The sequence below is a fragment of the Leucoraja erinacea genome, chromosome 2, assembly GCF_028641065.1.
Source record: "Leucoraja erinacea ecotype New England chromosome 2, Leri_hhj_1, whole genome shotgun sequence".
Taxonomy (NCBI): domain Eukaryota; kingdom Metazoa; phylum Chordata; class Chondrichthyes; order Rajiformes; family Rajidae; genus Leucoraja; species Leucoraja erinaceus.
In genome coordinates, this window is record NC_073378.1 from 67,967,186 (window position 1) to 67,985,215 (window position 18,030).

Sequence of the window (18,030 nt, forward strand, 5' to 3'; positions counted from 1 at the left end):
ACCTTTATCTATAGAAATTGTTTCAGTTTGCTCCATATTAGTACTTGGGTGAAAGTCTTTTGTAGTAGTTGCAGCAGAATACACATTAGATGAGCCATAAGCATCTGAATTTTTCTGAGCTAAGTCTAAAGAGTAAGCTTGATTGAAAGCTGACTGAAAATCCAAGGTTTTGTGTTCTAATAGTCTCTGTCGTATTAAAGGCAATGCCAAACCATTGATAAAATAGTCTCAAATAACTTCCTGTTGATATTGATCAGCCGTAACTGCTTTGAAGGCAAAGTCTTTAGTAAGTCTTTCAAGTTCATGTAAAAATTCATCATGTGACTCACCAGGTTTTTGTTTCCGAGTAGCAAGGAGGTGTCGAGCGAATATCACGTTGGGTGTCTTAACGAAGAGTCTGCTTAGTACATCAATGGATGGGAAGGGAATGGAGGGTTATGGTCTGAGCGCAGGTATATGGGACTAGGGGAGATTATGTGTTCGGCACGGACTAGAAGGGTCGAGATGGCCTGTTTCTGTGCTGTAATTGTTATATGGTTATATGTTATAATAGCAGAATCATAAGTTGTACATTCCTCTATGTAATCATATACATCAGAAGAGACAAAGCTTATTAATGTCTTGAGTCTGTCTGGTGCATCATTGCCACACTCATCAAATAAGTTATTTAATATACAAAGCCAGTGCTTCCAATTCTTTGCAGCAGCGGGTGAGTTGGGATCCAGATCCAAGCGTTGTGGTTTCAATAGTTTCTCCATCCCAAGTCAGACTGTTTGATTTCTAAGATAAGTTGCTTAAATTGTTGTGAGGCAAATGAAACTTTCACTACTCGTAATTTACTTATTTAAGCTTTAAGCAACTTATTTCTTTAATACATAAACTCAGAAACATCTGGCAAACATGGCTGATTCCGCAGGCTTTCCCGCCTGAAATACTTCGCACATGCGCACACTCGGGAAAAGTCCTGCACATGCGCACACTCTAGAAGAGGCCTGCACAAGCGCACATGCGCCCACTTCAGCAACATACGAGGAATTTGATTTGCCATATAAATAAAAAGCAACAAAAAAACACACAAAAGACATTTTAACATAAACATCCACCACAGTGACTCCTCCACATTCCTCACTGTGATGGAAGGTGAAAAAAAGTTCAATCTCTTCCCTTCTTTGTCCTCCAGCGGTCGGGGGCCTCTAACCTTCCGTTGACAGGACGATCTTACTCCCGTAGCTGGTGGCAGGCCTCCTCCTCGGGGCGATTAAGCTCCTGCATCAGGGGAGAATCTCAGCTCTCTCGCACCGGGCGATCTACCTCCGGTCGGGGCTAGTCGAACATCGTGCGCTTTTGGAGCTTCCTGACTCAGTCTCTCCCGAGGCTGCGAGCTCCTTGATGTTAAAATCCACAGACCGCGGTTGGAGCGTCGATCCCAGGCAACGAATCGGCTTTGACGGTAAGTCCATGCCATGCGGTGGGGCTCAAAGTCAGTCCCGAGCAAGGCCTCCAGCTCCACGATGTTAGACCGGAGATATGACCCGGAAAACAATCGCATCTCCGGCAAGGTAAGAGATTGAAAAAAAGTTTCCCTCGAACCCCCCACCCACCTCCCACATAAAACGAACCGGAGAACATTAATACAAACTTTCAAACACACTAAAAACAACAAAGAAGACAAAAAGGACAGACTGAAGGCGAGACTACCATTGAAGGGCCTCTCATGGTACATTTGTGGTACTAAATTAGATCAGTTTCATGAAATAACTTGCAAAGATAGAAGAATTAGCATTTCTAGAATGCTTTTACTTATTTCTGGTCAACCTAACTAGTTTACAATCAACAATGTATCTTTGTTCTGGGGAATGACAGCACAGAAGCAGGTCCTTTGACACAATGAGTCCATGTCGATCACCAAGCACCAATTTTATTTGCTCTACATTCCTGTCAACTCCCACCACACACTACCAACTCATCTATGTACTAAAGACAAATTGCAGTAGCTAAGTAACATACCAACCTACACATTGTTAGGATGTGGGAGGAAACCAGAGCAATTGGAGGAATCGTAGGGGGAACATGCAAATTCCGCACAGACAGGCTTGGTGGTCAGGATTGCCGGACTGCTGGAGCTATGAGGAAGTAGCAAGACTAGCTGTGCTGCTGTGCCACACTTTTCCTACCTTTTTGAAAAAAAATCATGATGGTATTGCAGGAAATATAACAACTGATATGAATACAGCAAAGTTTGATAATGACCAGTTACGTTATGTTAGTGATGATGGGTATAGGGTTAAATCTTGTCGTGGACACCTGTGATTAACTGTGCTGCTCTGTGTCCCATGGCATGTCTACATCCAACTGTTCTGGGCCAGCGTGATCTCAGCTTTACATTTAATTTAAAATAAGTCACATCCGCGAATATAGCATCCTTTGGTATCCCACTGTTAGTGTCAGTCTGCATTTTACGCTCAAGTCTCTGGAGTTATACTTAACCTCGCAATCGAGTGATTCACAGGCAATACACTGTTATTCAATGACACTTAAAAGAGAAATGCTACAAAATTAATCAATTTTCAATGGGGTTATTTACCTGTTTTGGGATCCACAGAAAAGTACGGCTGCCCCTGCAGGATACTGTACACCACTCTTGCACTGTTGCCGTATGTAGGATCATCAGCATCTGTAGCTGTTATCTGAATCACAAAGGAACCTGAGAAAACAGTTCAATATTGCCACTGATTAATTCATGATTACATGATGCTTCGGAACTTAAGAATACTTTCCCCATTAACTGTAAACAAAGAAAAAGTTGCAGGCATTCTGAATTAAATTAGTTTTCATTCCATATCTGTATTATGTTATGTTGTGGATAATTTGGCATGGTAATGGGTGAGAGTTATAAAACACTGCATTCCAAACAAGGATTGGAAAATCCAAAGGTCAAAGTTGAAGACAATCAAATTGAACTGTTTTAATTTAAATAATATTTTAAATATCTATTTCCCAAGGTGGAAATGTCCAACACTCTAGGGCAAAGCTATGACGTGAAAGGGGGAAACTATAATGGCGATGTGCATGGTACATTTTTTTTTACACAGCGAGTGCTGGGGGCCTGGAACGCATTAGTGGAGGCAAATATGATAGTTCTTTTAGAGGCTTTTGGATAGGCACACAAAAATGCAGAGAATAGGGGGATATGGATCATGTACAGGGAGATGCGATTATTTTAACTTGGCATCATGTTCAGCACACACATTGTGGGCTGAAGAGGCCGTTCCTGTGTTGAACTGGTCTATGTGTTCTATCAAAATTGTATAGAAACAGAGAGAAAAAGATCACAAGAAACAATTCTTCTCAGCCAAACGTAGTATCGCGTTAGACAGAAGCAGAGCAATATTGAGAGTTTATTCAACGGACATTAATGACCAATACTGTTTTCTGTTAAGCTGCCGATACCCATCGAACCAAGGCGAACACCCAAATGATTGACAGCTTGTTCCGAATGGGTAGACTCTACAACAAGTTCACATTTCATTTCTGAGAGAGATGTTCCAGTTCTAAATTGTCGAAAAGGTGAGCACCGATATCTAAGCTGAGACTCCAGAAAGCACTGATGAAGTGTTGTGCTGTCAGAGAATCTATATTTTAATTTTGATGCTAAATCAGAGTTCTCGAAGCATTTGGTGATTATAATCTTTCCTATTTAATCTGTTTAGGCCTCCAATAATTTAAAACAATAGACAATAGACAATAGGTGCAGGAGTAGGCCATTCGGCCCTTTGAGCCAGCACCGCCATTCACTGTGATCATGGCTGATCATCCACAATCAGTACCACGTTCCTGCTTTCTCCCCATATCCCCTTACTCTGCTATCTTTAAGAACACCAGAACACAGTCTATCTTTAGCCTCTCTTTTCTTCCCCAAAGAAAACAACCCAGCCTATCCACCCTTTCCTCAATCGCAAACATTTTCCAATTCTGGGAACATCCTCACAAATCTCATTTTCACCAACATGCAAATGTTGTATTTACAGTAATGTAAGGTCCACAACAATACACAACATTTATGCTCTGACCAAACTTATGCTGCACACAGTTGTGCATAGCATTTCCGCGTTTAAATTCTGGGCATTGATGAGTAAAAACAAGTATCTCACTGCCTTTTTGGCTGCCTTATTGATCCGTCCCTCCATCTATAAGGATTTGTATGGATACTTTCCAGGGTTCCTCTCTTTCTCGATATTTCTCACTATAATTTCGCTATTATTTTCCTTTGTGGTTTGCACTTCCTAAACTGCATTTACTCACACTTCTCTCCCACCATAAATGACCAGTATTTTGCATTAACAAGCATCTTGCAAAGTCCTCTTTCCTCTCCAACTGCATGTAGCTAAATCCTAAAGCCTATCTGCCTATTTCCTCCTGCTTCCCTCGTTTTTGTGCATAATTTATTTTTTTTGTCCAGACCTTAACTAATTGTAATGTAGCCACATAATCTGAGTCTCACATCCATTCACATGTCTAGCTCATTACTTGTGCAGAAATGAGAAGACCTAGATAATTGCACAGAGTGCTTTATTTACAAGAACAATGCTTTCTCTAAGATAACAGGCTGTTTTGCACAACAGCTGTATAGAAGAAACATTCCTGGAATGTGGCATTAATTACATAGAATTACTGCGAAAAAAAAAGTACAACGAGAAATAGGCTTTTCAATCTAACTAGTTTACAAGGACCCTCCCACCCTACCTCATCTATCCCAACATATCTATTTTATTCCTTTCATCTCCATGGCAAGTTATACATTATAATTACTTTCTAAGTAAAACAGATTTTCCTGATTAGTGATTATCTTATATTTATGGTTCCCATGTTTTTATTAGTTTGTTCACACAAATATGGATATAATTGGCTGATTTGGATATATTGCCCATTCCATACCTATTGAGCTTGGTAACTTGCTAAGCCATCTTAGAGCGCTATTGGGAACCAATTGTGGGGGGCCTGGACTTACACATTGGCCAGAGAACATCAGCAGATTTTTTTTCCCTGAAGACCATTAGTGACCACATGGGTTTTTAATAACAATCCCATTAGGTTCATGAAAGTTAATTCCAGCTACCTCCCACGCATTATTTAATTAACTGTATTTACAATGTCTTGTTGTTATGATTTGTATTTACACTTCTAGATCCTTAGTCCAGCCTTCTGGAATATGAGTGAAATAATTTAAGCATCCCTTCAATGTTTTTGTGATTGCAATCCATTTGATGTTAAACCCACTTGACAGGTGACAGCTTACTCTCAAATTCTCATGTCATTTTACCCCTCGGGGTTAGGTTGAGCCTTGATTTTGAATAAACTCTAATGTAAACTTCAACAAACTGCATTGTAAGTATATCAATTTAAATGTGCTTGTAATCATTGTCAAAGGATGAAACCGCAGCAGTCCACATTATTCATGTGCGTATCTTGACTCTCAGCTGTAATGAACGGTTAAATATGGGAGTACCCTCATCATGAACACTCTAGTGGTTCAAGAAGGTAGCTCAATATCACCTTGCCAAAGTTAAAAAGGGACAGTCAATAAAAGCAAACCTTAACACTACGATACTATTAATGCATAAAAGATAATCTGTATTGGATATGTGAAAGAAATAATAATTTTCATAGCACATATAGCATTTCACCAATGTGTAATAACAATGCTATGATTTGATTTGAACATTTAGCTTCAATGCATACTGCAGAAATTTATGAATTATGATGTAGTACCACTTATATTAGATGTGGTTCTAAACTACCATCTATAATTTAAGTGGCAGAATTATTGGACTGAAGTTAAATGAGAATAAAATTGAGATAATGAGGTATGGTTGATGCAAATGACAAATGTAAGTAGTGCTTGAAGACCACTCATCCATTAGAGCAGAATTGTATGCTCACATTTCTGCAAAGTATAATTGCAGAAGATTGAGTAAATGAGAGAAAAATTAATATGCAAGCTTCCAAAAAAAAGGGTGATTTAGCAGAATGAAGGAGGCACAGAGTCAAGAAGAATTTTCACTATGGCAAAGATGAAATTCAATGGCAGAGCAATCCTATTGACAACTCATTAAGGATCTGAAATGTGGATAGCAAAACTGACACAAAGATATCGCTGGTAAGAAACAGGTTGCTGATTCAAAAGAAAGATACCGTGGCCAATTTTCATCTTTGGCATAAATCAACAAGCCAATTAGAATTGCAATTCCTTTAAGTCCTCAGCCAGGTCCTTTGTAACAGGTGAAAGGTTTCCATGTAATTTCAGTGAACTGGTTAGTAAATTAAGACTCATCAGCAATTGGCTCACCAGGGAGGATGAGGGAATGGGTTGAGAAAATCTGGCTAAACCTTTCAGGTTCAGAGCCAGACGGAAAGAATTGATCTCACAAACATCAGTGCTTTAATTTTTTTTTTTCCAAACAAGAGATTACTCTTTGTCTTGCATCAACTAGTCCAGTGACCAAGAGCAATGCTGTTGAAAAAAAGTATAATGATCATCCTGAACCTCTTGATTAGCAAACTGGTACCTGACTGATATGCTTAGCACTGGACACATGAAAATAAGGAAACAAGCAAGTGTAAACCTCACTCCATAGTGTCCCTTGCCAATCGATTGGATCCTATTGTATCCTATCTTGTGCCTCGGATATGCTTTCCAGCCCATTTTTAATTTCTCCAGTATTCTTCACCATAGTGAACATAGGTCAATTCAAGTCCATCTCTCCTCTTTGGGCAAAGCCCTCATCCCATTATTCCAGTCAATCTATGATGCATCAATCCCATCATATGAGTATCCCTCTTTAGGCATGGAGATGAAAACTGCACACAGGACACTAAACAAAGTTTCACCAAAACTCAGACGGCTGTGGAGGCCAAATCAATGGATATTGTAAAGGTGGAGATTGACAGATGTTTTATTAGTAAGAGTGTCAGGGGTTATGGGGTGAAGGCAGGAGAATGGTTTGAGAGGGAAAGATAGATCCATGGTTGAAAGGTGGAGTAGACTTGATGGATCAAATGGCTTAATTCTGCTCCTAGAACGTACAAACTTCTGCGCTCTGTAGAGGTATTCCAAATTTCCACAATAGATGGACAGGATGGGAGCAGGGCAGTAGTCTCACTGCAGCTATTAGCTCTGCCCTTTCCAGAATAGGCCCTGAAAATTGGCCCCATTATTAATATAAATTTGAAAAATGTAATCACAGTTGAAGAATTGTTTGAAGGGTGACAGTAATGATGGCAGAGTAAGTGAGCCAGTTCAAAACATACCAGCAGCACTGCAAATTAATGACTTGAGATAGCGAAGGTGGGAAACAAATCATAGAAGCAATAATAGGGAAAGTTCACAGCTTGTGTGCTAAATTAGAAGCTCAACGTTGTCTGTAGGTTAGAGTGTGAACATCTAGGTTAGAGGGTGTCACAGTTAATGCAGAGAGAGTTGGGCTGAAGAAAACCATGGTGAATTTTATGAACGGTGCTTGAATACCAGCAGTTCAGGGGATACCTCCTTTATTCTACCTGACCAAATATTGTACCAGATGGAACATATGATTGGAAATGGCTGATTGGCTGATTGCCTCAATATTTTTCAACCCATTACCCCTGACAATGCATTACCAAATATTAATTTTGCTGGGAAACATGTTTTTAATGAAGCCTGGGCTCTCTTAAAAAAACAAATACAATAGCAATGGGACCCTTTGAAAGATTTATTAATAAAAAAGTATCAATCATGTAAGGTATTATAGGCCAGCTATTTTCAAATGGCATTTGGTTTACATCAACAAATTGTTTACCTAACCTGCTATAATCACACTATGTTTTGCATGTTTCTTTAATATTCATCACCTCAAAGCTTTGTCAATGAAATGAAATATGTCCAATTGCAAAAGAACCACCAAGTATAAGATCAATATTTGTTTTTCTTTTTAACTGTCTTTTCAGCAAAGTTTATAGATTGGTTTATTCCAGTTCCAAGCTCTTGGTACAGAGTCATGCATTTTATAACACTTCCAGCTATGTTCATTCATTACTTTTTCAGGCAGCGAGTCGCATCGCCTCATCACTTGTTAAATCTTTTTTAACTGCCTATTAATTTCTATACCAACTAACTTAAAACTATGCCCAAAATAGACACAAAAAGCTGGATTAACTCAGTGGGACAAGCAGCATCTCTGGAGAGAAGGATGCTAGGACATAGAGAAACTATGCCCTCTAGTTACTGAAGTAGCTACCTTTGGTGTTGTCTGTTTGGGTCTCTCATAAAGTTGTTCAGCCTAATTAATGCGCAACATGGTCATATGAATGCTTTGTAGTAGACAAAGTAGAATACAGTAAGCTAATGAAACTGGACGGAGGACGATTTGATTCCATGCCAGTTTTGAGGGTGGTGCAGTTATTGATGAGGCCAATGAGGAAATCACAAACTCATCTACAGATGCTACAGAAGGTGCCTGATGGAGAAGCAGGTGGGGAGTTTGTGACTTGACGCACTCCTCTGCTGTTTATACAGGGCTCTATGTTCCCAACACATGGATTCAAGGCTCCCCATGCTATCCTAAATCTTAAGAGAACATAGAAAAGGGATTATTCGGAGTCAGTTCAAGACTCTTTGCCCAACTTGCAAAAAGGTTTTTTTGGTTAAGCTGGACAAAGAAAATAATTCATGGATGTTCTCAAAACTTTAGAAAGTTTTGAGAATATCCTTGAATTATTTTATTTGTCCAACTTGGTGATCTTAGAATAGGGTGTTTAAGGAATCTGGTGTTGGGGTTGAGAGTGACGTGGCCATCTGAGTGCAATCAAGGTTTCAGTGCTATGGATGTTGGCCAGGGAGAGGACACTAACATTAACTTATTTATTCTTCCAATTAGTTTGAAGGATTTGCAGAGACAGCATTGATGGTAGTCCAACATCGTCCGAGACTTAGAAACAGGCAGGAGGACAGGGATCACAGCTGCAAAATGGACCATTTTTTTTATATTCCAGGTTTGATATCCTGGTCAGTAAACAATTTTTTTTTCTGGGTCAGTCAAAAGGTATGCTGGCACTCTGAAGATGATGGTGAATTTCATCATAGTTTTAAGGTCATAAGGAATAGGAGTAGAATTAGGCCATTCAGCCCATCCAGTCAGACATTCAATCATGGCTGATCTATCGTGTAAGAAAGAACTGCAGATGCTGGTTTAAATCGAAGCCTTAAAAATATCCACTGACTTGGCCTCAACAGCCTTCTGTGCCAAAGAATTCCATAGATTCACCACCCGCTAAATACATTTCTTCCCATCTCCTTCCTAAAATAACCTCCTTTAATTCTGAGGTTGTGACCTCTAATCCTAGACTCTCCTACTAGTGGAAACATCCTCTCCACATCCACTCTATCCAAGACTTTCACTATTCTGTATGTTTCAATGAGGGCCTCCCTTATTCTTCTATACTCCAGCGAGTACAGGCCCAGTGCCGACAAACGCTCATCATAGGTTAACCTACGTTAATCTGCCTTCACTTAGTGCCTCTTGCAAATTTGCAAAGGGATGTAAATTTTTCATTGTCTTGTCATGAACCTGTGTCAGATACAATGTAATGTGTGAGGGAGTGAGTGCATACATTCCAAGAGAAGCTATGTATTTTTTAAATGTCTACTTTAACGTGTTACCTTGTAAATCAGTTAAGCAATCCTAAGTAATAATTGTTTGAATATTTCATGTTTTATATATATATATATATATATATAATCTTGAAAGAGGGAATGATTGACATGTTTAGTTTAGTTTAGTTTAGTTTAAAGATACAACATGAAAACAGGCCATTTGGCCCACTGAGTCCACTACAATCGACATTACAACGCATTCCCACTACTAAATTATCCCACTTTCTCATCCACTCCTTACAGGCTCAGGGCAATTTACCAAAGCCAATTAACCTACAAACCTACATTTTTGAGATGTGGGGTGAAACCGGAGTACCCAGAGGATACCCACATAGTCACAGAGAGAACATGCTAACTCCACACAGACAACACACAAGATCAGAATTAAACCCGGGTCTCTGGCTCAACCTCTACATGACTGTGTTTACCTTCAATTCTCACCAGTTATATGATTAACATCAGAGTATTTAGAAGCTGCTAATGTTTTCCTCAACTTACTCAATTCTGGGCATTGCTGGCAATGTTAGTATGTGCTGTCTGACCTGATTGTCTTTGAGTTGAGGAGGCAACATTGCACTGAGATGTCACATTGTTGGGACTGATATCACCTAAAGGACAATGACTTTTAAATTAGGTGTGTCTTTTAATGACAATTCATGGTTTTGCAATTATTATTTCTGACTGTAGCATTTTAAAAATAGTCCATATCATTGGATTTAAATTCCCCATCTGCTATTGGCGATTAATAGCAGCTCTGCTCAGCTCAGCTCAGAACTTTAGTTTCTAATCCAGTAATTTAACGAGCATGTTTCCATTTCCCTTATGTCATTTATCAAAAAAGGAAGTGTAACAAACCAGATAACTATAGGCCAGCAGTTGGCAATGGGAAGTTATTGGAAGGCACTAATATCAGGGCCAAATTAGCTTTAGTTTCAAAAGTCAGGCATCAATCATGTGGAGCCAATACAGACTTTTTGAAAACAAATTGTCATGGAGTAATTTAACTGAGGCCCTTGATGAAATATCATGTGGGTTTGAATAGAATAGTGCTGTAAATGTAGCAGGTACAATTCAATTCATTGTTAAACTGGAGACTTACCTGGAAAATAGCTGTGAAGATAGGACTGGCTTGGGAAGCAATGAAGGATGGTGAGTACGTGTTTCTTGGACTGGAGGTGGCATTAATTGTGTTCCTCATAGTTCAGTTTAGACCCATAACTTAATTTAATTGGTGAGTTGGATATGATTATAGCAAACAACAAGTTTGTTGTTCATACAAAGATAGCTGTTAACATCGTGATAACATATGGTAGGATGGTGAGATTGTCAGCAAAAGTGAGGTTACAGGAGACCAGGATGAAGTGAAACTTTTGTTATGACTAATAGTTTAAATTAGTTCAATTTAATTTATTATTGGCACATGTATGGAGGTACAGTGAAAAGCTTTTGCTTGCATGCTATGCAGTCAATAAAAAGGCTATACATTATTACAATCAAGCTGTCCAAAGTGTACAAATCTAGGATAAAAATTACAACATTTAGTGCAAGATAAATTCTATTACAAATAGTTGGAAGGTCTCCAATGAGGTAGATGAGAAGTCAGGACCCCACTCTAGCTGGCGAGTGGATGGCTCAGTTGCTTTATACCAGTTGGGAAGAATCTGTCTCTGAATCTGGAGGAATGCATTTTCAAATTTCTGTACCTCTTGCCTGATGGGAAAGCGAAGAGGGAGTGACCAAGGTGAGACTTGGTCCTTAATTATGCTGGTGGCCTTGCCGGGGTAGCATGAAATGCAGATTGGTTCAATGGAATGGAGGTTGGGTTGTGTGATAGCCTGGGCTACATCCTGAACTCTGCAATTTCTTATAGTCTTGGATGGAGCTGTTCCCAAATCATGCTGTGACGCATCCCAATAAAATGCTTTCTACAGTGCATCCGTAGAAGTTGGTAAGGGTTATCGGGGACATGCCAAACTTCCTAAGCCTGTTAAAGAAGTAGAGGCGTTAGTGTGCTTTCTTGGCTATTGCTTCAATGGTCCAGGACAAACTATGGAAAGTGAGCACTTTGTCACTGACATGATTTAGAAAAGAGTCTAACTATGCAGAAACCTTGATGTCCATATGCACATATCCTTAAATGGTGTGGTGTAAGTTGATAAGGTGGTTAAAAAAAAAAACATGTATCATTGGATTTTTATACTCAGTCGATAGACCTCAGCTGTTTACTTTTTGGATAATTATGCACATTGTTCTTGGATTGCTGTCAAAAGTTCAAAGAAAGTTTACCAGAATGTTAGCATGGATGAGGAACTTGTTATGAGGAATGTTTGGACTATTCTCCTCATAATAAAGGAAGTTCACAAGTGAACCTGGCAGAGATTTTTCAAGATGATAATGTTTTCTCACAGAGTAGATAGAAACATTCCAGTGATAGAGATATAATATGAGGAGCAAAAGATCTAACAACTTTACTCAGAAAGAAGGTAGACGAAAAATGCTGGAGAAACTCAGCTGGTGAGGCAGCATCTATGGAGAGAAGGAATAGGCGACGTTTCGGTCGTGACCCTTCTTCAGACCAATGTCGGGGGTGGGGGTGTGGGAAAAAGTGAAAAATTATAATCAGTTGGTGATACATGCCAACAAACAATTACACAATGGTGTATGCTTGTTTAAGAAGGAACTGCAGATGCTGAAAAATCGACTGTAGACAAAAATGCTGGAGAAACTCAGCGGGTGAGGCAACATCTATGGAGCGAAGGAAATCGGCAATGTTTCAGGTCGAAACCCTTCTTCAGTATGCTTGTGGTTGTTGGCGGTCAATGATTACAGCCCCATAACACCACAGTAAGGGTTCCTTAGGTCAGTATCCTAGAACCAACCATCTTTAGCTGTTTTATCATTAATCTTCCTTCCATCGTAAGGTTCAAGAATAGTAAGGTTTCCTAATGTTGATAATTTCCAAATGTATTAACAACTCAGCAAATTAAGTTCCCCATGCCTGTATTTAGACATTTTCAGTCATGGACTGATAGGTCGCATATAGCCTTCATGTCACAAGTACATATCAATAGCAAGAGAGCGCCCAATTCTCTACCCTTGGCACTCAATGGGATTTGCAATGCCAAGTCCAACACTGATATCATGTGAAATTGGCATTGACCAGAAACTCAACTTGACCAGCAACATAAAGACCATAGCTACATGACCAGGTCAGAGGATATGTATCTTGAAGTAAGTGACTCACCTCCTGACACTCTAATGGGCCTGTCCCACTTAGGCGACTCTTTAGGCGACTGCCAGGGGCTAATTTTAATGGAATTTACCTACGACACCTGGCGACAACCTACGACAACGCCTATGACAACTTACGACAACACCTACATCAACCTACAACAACCTAACAATCTACGACATCAGAATTTGTCGCCACTGTCGCCAAAAATGTTTCAACATGTTGAAAATGTTGTGGCAGTCGCATGTAGTCGCCCAAAAAATCACCTAAGTGGGACAGGCCCATTAGACTTTTTGCAACATCTGCAAGGCACAAGTCAACAGTGTGACTGGATGAGTGTAGCTTCCACAACTCTGAAGAAGCTTAATACATTGTAGAAAAAGCAGATGCATGATTAGCAAATCATCCATTCCCTGAATACCTGTTTCATCTTGGCCTTTGATCCACACTGGCTGCTGTGTGTTACAGGAACAAAATACATGGTAGTTCCTCACCAAGGATACTCTAACAGCACCTACCAAACCTGTGACCTTTCCTACCAGGAAGGATGGGCACAATGGAATACCAATGCTTGCAAGTCTCCTCCAAGCCATTCTTCTTCACCAGAAGAAGTGTACAGTTTAAGATAGCAGCTCGCCACTCTCAATGGTAAGTAATGAGGAACAATAAAACCTGATCTTGCAAGCAATGAGGTAATTAAAAAAAATCAAAAAGATGTAGGTAAAATGCTGGAGTCTGAGGAATAGGAATATAAATACAGAACCAAGGGAGCAGGCATTAACTTTTTTTCTAAAGCATTGCACAGTGCAGACTGCCCAAATTGATCTCCTTAGCTGGAAGATTTTATGATGCTGTGATCTGCAGAAAGGTTATTGAGTAATAAATGTCAGGAAATTAATTAATGTCTGGGAACAAACTGTTCTACTCTGAGCTATGCTCTCATGTAGGTTGGATACTTGTTTTGAATGTCTCGTTTCGAAGGTTAGGGACTGACATTTTAAATAACCTTTCACATCCAGGTGAGCTACAAATTCAATTACAAAGCATATGCTTTGTTTATGCATCACACAATTGCAGTGATTAGCATTTCTGAGTAATAGCTATCTTTATGTAATAAACATCTGGCATTGCTACCACAATTCATAATATAAAAACAAAGTGATAATGAAACACTGTCGACCTTGACCATGACAGCATATCTTAAAAAGGGCGGATTGAGATTGTCCGCTAATGATTGCAAAGTGTGGAATTCAATTCCCAACTCAAGCATGGGCAAAAAAGCGACAAGGAGTATTCATACCAGAAAACTGGCAGATAATGACCATCTTCAACATGATGGAGGTTGATGACCACTTCTTAAACAAAAAACAACAGAAATTGCTTGAAACAGCAGGCTAGCCAGCCATCCAACTGTTTCTCTCTGGAAAAGTATTTTGTCCTCTTCTATGCCCTGCCTGACACTCTTAACATGAGGGCACCTGAATCTATCATGCTGCTTCCAGCTAGGTTGCCATTGACAACTGGTGCTTTAATATCCAACCAAAACACGTCAGGTAAGTTTGTGCTGAGTGCATTATTCATGAAATTAGATGTATTTACCGGACATAGCCACACTCAAGTTAGCATACTACTTGGGCCTACAATCTCATCCGTGTGCATAAGAAACACAAGAATTATTCACCAAGAGCCTCGTAAACTCCTATGCCCTGCCCTGCAGCACAATCTTAATGTGACTTTCAGTACATGGTACAATTCCTAGCTGTCCAGTCCAACACTGCTACAAATGGAACACCAGGAAAGCATCTCCTGCAGTGTGATATTTATTGTGTGATTGAAAAGCACATCTCGTTCTATGACATGCCAATTTACAGCTGAAATAGTATTTTTATGCTATGAATTTGCAACCAGTGAAATTGGATTGAGACAGTCGTAAACTAATCTTGCTAGGGGCCAGTCAGTGCCAGCTGAGAAAGACAAGACTTTTATCAATCCAAAATAAATTAAAGCTGGGCCTCAGATCAAAGGACATGGTCAACTTACTGTGCCACCCAATCACTTTGCATCCACATTTTATAATGGTGTATTTCAATTGCTTTACAACCATGTAATTGGTTGCTGGTTTACTTCATAAGGTATTATAGATTCACACAACAGGCAGCAGTCACAATGGTCTTGGTGACCATTACTCAAAATCTACAATAGAAGTTTGTCTCCAGTACTTGGTGGTAAACAAACACTTTAGTATCAGTGACTTTGTACTATTGATACTCAGTTCTACTGAGGAGAAAGGAACAAATACTGGACTATAAATACAGAAATTTGCAAATGTTATATAATAAATGTTAAATGGTATATACGCCATTTTGTGTTAGCAACTATTTATGAAATGCTTTGGTTCTGCGCTATTGAGAAATACCAATTCCACTGTTCATTCATGCAGGCCAATTGGATTGAATGGCCAACAAGCAGACATCCTCCAAATTTCCTCCCTGCTGTGTATATATTATTCAATCCTACTATTCACTGGAAGAAATACAAGAAATTTCATTTGAAACAAATAACCCATTTTACATAATAAAGGCAGAAAATGCTGGAAACATTCAACATGTCAAGTCGCACTGGTAAAAAAATTAAAAGAGAGTAAAAATTACAGGTCATGAATGAAATGTTTATTGATGATTTGTAGTGCCAAACGCATGCAAAAGGATTAATTTCTCATGTCTCCAAAATTGGTTTAATTGACACGCAGATCTGAGTATGATTGGTGCTCGATACTCTTATACGAGTTTAACAGATAAAAAATTGTTCTGCATTGTTCTTTTAATTTAATTTATTTCCTTCTTTCTCTGCCATACTTTAGCTTGCTGACTTTGAGAAAATGGAACAGTATTGGCTAAGGCTGGTTTATGAGTGAAACCATTCAGTCCCTAGGTTACTGGTGAATTACAGATTCTCTCACCTTTTACTCCTTTTGCGATTTTTGAATATCTGGGACTAGAAATTACAAAGAGGAGACAGCACTGAACAATTAAACAATATGCAGTTCAGAGAAAATTCATCGATTCGGGGATGAAAGAGGTTGCATTATGAGAAACCAGATAGTTTAGACCCATATTTTTTGAAAATGAGAGGTAATTTTATTGAAAGTTGTATTATCTGAGTGAGCTTAACAGAGTTGATCAAAGAGGATGTCTTCCTTCAGAGAGAATAGAAACATAGAAAATAGGTGCAGGAGTAGGCCATTCGGCCCTTCGATTCGAGGATGAAAGAGGTTGCATTATGTGGTTGCATATAATCTATAATTAAGAGGCATGATTTTTGAATAAGGGAATATTATTTACGAAGGACATGAGGAGGTATTTCTTCATCTTTGTAATTGTTCTGAGAGCTCTTAACCATTGGGATATTCAAAGCTGATATTTATTTTGGATCTAATGGGAAACAGGCAGAAGTGTGGCGCTGAAGTCAAATTAGATTTGTCATGATTCAACAGCACAGTGGGATTGAGAGGTCATATGGTCTACTTTTGCTCTATTTCCTATTCATTTTTGGGAGTAAAATCTGATGATGTGTTTTCAAATTTAAACAATACTCACATTTGATATCTATTATCATGTTCTTATTGTACTTACCAGCAGGAGACATTTCTGGGACCTTGGCAACATAAGGTCCATCCAGGAACCTTGGCTCATTGTCGTTAATATCTTGAACCTTAATGATAAATTCAGATTCAGGCTCCACGGGTCTTCTGGTTTCTGTATCAACAGCCTGTGCACGCAGAACATAGAAAGACTTTTCTTCACGATCCAGGCTCCTTATCGCATGAATGTCCCCTGTTAACTCATCAATGGTGAAAATCGAGCCAGCTCCTTGGCCTAAGAGAGTGTATGTTACAGAACCATCCCCGTTGTCCAGGTCAGAGTGCAGCTAGGCCAACACATAGAAATCAGAGTTACTGAAAGGGAACTGAGAAAGTTGTATATAGATTCTGTCTCATAATTCCATCTTCCTGAAAAAAACATGCAATCTAACAATTCATATATTCTAAGATCAAATCATAAAGCATGCTCTTTGATTATTGTTTTCTGACAGACTAATAAGTATTTCCCAACTTATTTCAGTAAAATTAACAAATTCTGTAGTGAATTTCCATATATGCTGTGAATCAAAGGAAGCAAACAAACTCCAATGAAAACAAAAGTGATTCATTACATTAAAAAAATCATTACGAATTAACATCAGGCTTTGCTAGTATGTTGGAGCAAGGTCTTGACGAGAGATTTTGACAGCTGGCTACACAACCTCTTCCGTTTTAAAATAATTGTCTTAGAAAAGCGTTGCCGTTGAACTGCTGGTAGTCAACGTCAGAATTAACTGCCATCTTTGTTCAAACATACAAGCAGTAAATAGATTAAAGTGGCACATTAAAGACCAGCCAGCAGAAAATTCTGTTCCAAAGCCATGAGTTGCCTGGGAGGTGAGATTTAAGTGTGAAATAGTATTTTTGGCAGCTTACAGTTATTCCATTAACAGTTCAGCTACATTACTCCACAATATAGTTGGCATAGCTATCACTTAGTTCAGAATAACTCTCTGGGCACAGTAAATAAAGAAGAAACTGACAGAAAAGGTCAAAACCCTGCAACAGAATCTACCCTATTTTTCATCTATTGATTTAAAATGGGAATGGACTTCAATATGGGTGGTATTCATCTGTTCTTTTTACCCTAATTATGTATAGGTATTTATCAGTGTGTTAAAAAATCCTAAATTTGTCATTACACCGCAGAATACCAATGCACAGATGTCAATGCATTTGGTTAATATATCATATACTTCAAATTTCTGCAAGTAAATATAACCAGCAACTTCTCCTGGACCACCCATATTGAAGCAATGACCAAGAAAGCACACCAATGTCTCTACTTTCTTAGAAAGCTTAGGAAGTCTCCAACAACTCTCACAAACGTCTACAGATGGGTCGTAGAAAACATTTTATCAGAATGCATCACAGCTTGGTTTGGGGAACAACTCCATCCAAGACTGCAAGAAATTGCAGCAAATTGTGGATATAGCCCAGATCATCACACAAACCAACCTCCCTTCCATT

At 39.0% G+C, this 18,030-nt stretch overlaps 1 protein-coding gene across 2 annotated transcripts in view; it reads right to left on the reverse strand.

The window, feature by feature from the left end:
* Positions 1-18,030, reverse strand: part of LOC129710976 (cadherin-12-like) — an 882,389-nt gene that overhangs the window by 224,197 nt on the left and 640,162 nt on the right. For both annotated transcript variants that reach the window (XM_055658321.1, XM_055658312.1), the window contains 2 exons: positions 16,553-16,847; positions 2,585-2,704 (listed from right to left, as the gene is read on the reverse strand). In XM_055658321.1, the coding sequence (XP_055514296.1) occupies positions 2,585-2,704; positions 16,553-16,847 (415 nt within the window). The remainder of the gene's footprint in view (positions 1-2,584; positions 2,705-16,552; positions 16,848-18,030) is intronic.